General features: G+C 36.4%; 1 protein-coding gene across 1 annotated transcript; it reads right to left on the minus strand.

Annotated features, from left to right (window-relative positions):
- Window positions 1-617: 617 nt before the first annotated feature.
- Window positions 618-1,592, minus strand: LOC131820234 (synaptonemal complex protein 3-like). The gene is given in 2 exon segments (XM_059155790.1): window positions 618-912; window positions 914-1,592. Coding segments are annotated over 2 exon segments (711 nt in total). The 5' UTR covers window positions 1,550-1,592; the 3' UTR covers window positions 618-837.
- Window positions 1,593-3,352: the final 1,760 nt, after the last annotated feature.

Consider the following 3,352-nt stretch of genomic DNA (forward strand, 5'->3'; position numbering starts at 1 on the left):
AGATGAACTTCCTTCTCTTGAAGTAGAAGAGGGGTAGTTGCCTAACTATATGGGATGGGTTACAGGGTGTGACCTGCACAGCTAGTTCTTTCAGTTAGTCTCTTTTATCAATTCTTAAAGAGCCCATTGCCTCCGATTCCTAACACTTTAAGGAATTTTGGTTGTTTCCTGGCATTCTCCACTGCTGTGTGAATTACCATTCATCCTTATGCTTTTGTATTTTCTTGTTATTGGGTTTTGTTTTGTTGTTTTCCTTCATTTTTTGTGGGATTTTGCCATTTTTAAGAAATCTCTTTTATTTTGATGAGGTTTTCCAGAGGAAGCAGAGTAAATGCTATCTGCCAAGCTAATCATAAAGTGAAAGTCTGCCCACGCCAAAAGCTTCACCACAGTTCCATGAGATATATAACAATAAGAGATGGATAGCAGGAGTTATACACTCCAAGAACTATCCTCACTATGTGAAACCAGACCAGAATTTCAGACAAAGGCAGTTAACCTTCTGCGGAGGAGGAATTTCCTTTGTTAAAATAATAAACAAAAATCCTTACACTACTTTTTTTTTTTTGAAATTAAATCATCTTTATTGCTAAAAGTTAATTAACAAGTGTTAAAGAGAAAAATTCACTATTACTATTAAAGATCTGGACTCACATAACTGTTCAGCTTTATCTGAAGGTTAACAGAAGGAAGGGTCTTGCACTTAAGCTAACAATTAACACTTCGTATTGTTTTAAACTAGAATTTTTAAACCACTCTAAAAGAATTACATGCCTCTTAGCTAATGTTGTAATTGTATCATATTACTTAGGTTCAAGTTCTTCCTTCAAAGAGTCATCAGAATAACATGGACTGAAGAGACTTTCGAACACTTGCCATCTCTTGCTGCTGAGTTTCCATCATAATTTTTTTTTTGCAACATAGCCATTTCTTTTCTAAGTTCATTTTGTGCACCAGTAAGTAGACTATCGTGATTCTTCTCCAAGTCCTCCATACTCTTTATGAACTGCTCATATAACTGTCTAATTGTTTTCAGTCTCTGGCTCTGAACAATTCTAGATTGTTGAAAAACCTTTTGTTGCTGTCGGAACATGTTAGCTAGTTTTTCTTCTTGTTCCTCAGCTTTCTGCACATCTATATCCCACTGCTGAAACAAAGTCAGAAATTGCTGAGAATATTCTTGGTTAAGCTTCTGCCTTTGCTCTTGCTGGGTTTTCCAAACATGTTCAATTTTCTGGTTACTAGTTTTGAGAGACGCTTTGGTATATAATTCTAGTCTTTTTCTCTTGGCAAGAAGAGCCTTGTTAATGTCAGCTCCAAATCTTTCCAGCATATTTTGTACTTCACCCCCCATATCTTCAAACACTGCTGCAGAAGTCCTTTTCTTCCCATGCTTCTCAATTACTGGAGTCTTCCCTTCGGTAACATCCTCCTCTGAACCACTCAGATCTTTTTTATCTTCCTTCTCAAAGTCATAGGCTCTTACAACCTGATCCTCCATTGATGTCTTCCCAGATTTCCCTGTATGTTTTCTTCCAGAGGGCACCATATTTAGATGTTTTCTGAGGTTCCTGTCCGCTTGGCCAGCGCGACGCTCCTCTCTATACTACTTTTTATAATGAGCAATAGCTTATCTCAGAGAGCTCAATTTTGTCAAATAGCAGTCTATGACAAAGACAGATTAAGAGAATTTAGCACAGAGATGTTAATATCTTGTATGTATAATCACTGTGGCACAGTGGTAGATATTTCTGCATTCATCTACTCGTTCAACAAACATTCATTGAGCTCCTGCTATGTGCTAAGCACCATGTAGTCAATGATGCTGCCTAAAAGAAATGTGAAGGGGAAAATGGCAGAACTAATAATATTAACAATTACAGTCTCCTTTAAAGCACAGACACAAAGGACTTTAAATTAGGAAAAGACCATGCATATTATCCAGTTTTAAGTCCTGCATCAAACGTATGAAGTATTATTATAGATAATAGTCATGATCCCCTCTTCTGTCTGTTAAAATAAAGTGTAATTATAGTCCAGTATCCAAATAGTGGCAATTTATGACTTACATAGCCACACTAGAACAATAAAAAGAGTCCATTAAAAAAAATATATATAATATGCATGTATGTGTGTATGGTACCAATAAGTATATAAATTATACACCAAGTAATTGCTATGCCCTTATTTCTTTCCTCATTCTTGCAAAGCAACCTGGAATCCAAGATGCTGATTCGATCTAGTGTTTCTGGAAAAAAAAAAAAAAAAAAAGAAAGGAATCTGATGTCCCGGTACTAGACAGATTTCTAAAAGTATTTGCACAATCCCCAGATTTGCTGGGTGAACTTTGATACTTTACGTGTGGTGGACTTCACAGAGTACAGTACGGCACTGCCGTGCTTGTTCGGCACTAGGCAGGGTATTCCTCAGTCACCCTCATAACTGTCACCTGCCTATAGCTTAGAATACTTCACTCAACCACCAGGAACCTCTTTTCTTTATTTCTTTTTTTCTGTATTTTCGAGAAAATGAAGTCTTCCCTGTTTCCATAATTGGAATAACCTACCAGTCAAGAACACACACTCTGGAGATAGATGATCTGAGATTAAATCTTGGCTTTACCATTTACTGACTCTGTGACAAAGAAGCCCCCTATGCTCCTCATGCCTCAGTTTCCCCATCTATAAAATAGGGACAGTGGTAGCAGTCTTAACATAAGATAATCCACGTTAAGCTCTTTGAATAGGACCTGGCCCTTAGCATTATCGGTTTTGTTTCAGATCCAAAATTCAGAGAAAAAAAATTTACTAGAATTTCTCTTTCAGAAAGATTATTCAGCTCCTTTACTCTGTGGCATATGTTTGCCTTCCCTTTGGTTGTTAAAATTTATTTCCCAATAAAAATGTGAAGCCTCTTACAAACTCTTTCTTTTTCTTATCTTTTTTCCTTAATACCTTTACCAATTCCTTGTACTTTTACAGAGCTTTGATGGTTTGCAAGCCAGTTTCCCACTTTTTTCATCTATCCAGTCAATGCCATGATGATTTTTGTCATCTCATATTCAAGATAACAAACAGATTTAGATGGTAGGTGACTTGCCCAAGGTACACACTTAAATCCAGGTCCTATAATCACAAATCCCGTGTTCTTCCCATTACATCAAATGGCTTCCTTGTAAAAAAAAAAAAAAAAAAAAGAGAGACAGGAAATTATCAATATCAATTTTTATACATTTCCTTTTACTGAAGTAACTTTGGCTCTTTGGTTTTGAAGGAGATGCTCATAGCAATGACTACATGTATCAGGAGGTAGCGCAAAAGAATTCACCCAAAGCAATTTAAACCATGGACAT

This window comes from Mustela lutreola, chromosome 1 (genome assembly GCF_030435805.1).
Source record: "Mustela lutreola isolate mMusLut2 chromosome 1, mMusLut2.pri, whole genome shotgun sequence".
Lineage (NCBI taxonomy): Eukaryota > Metazoa > Chordata > Mammalia > Carnivora > Mustelidae > Mustela > Mustela lutreola.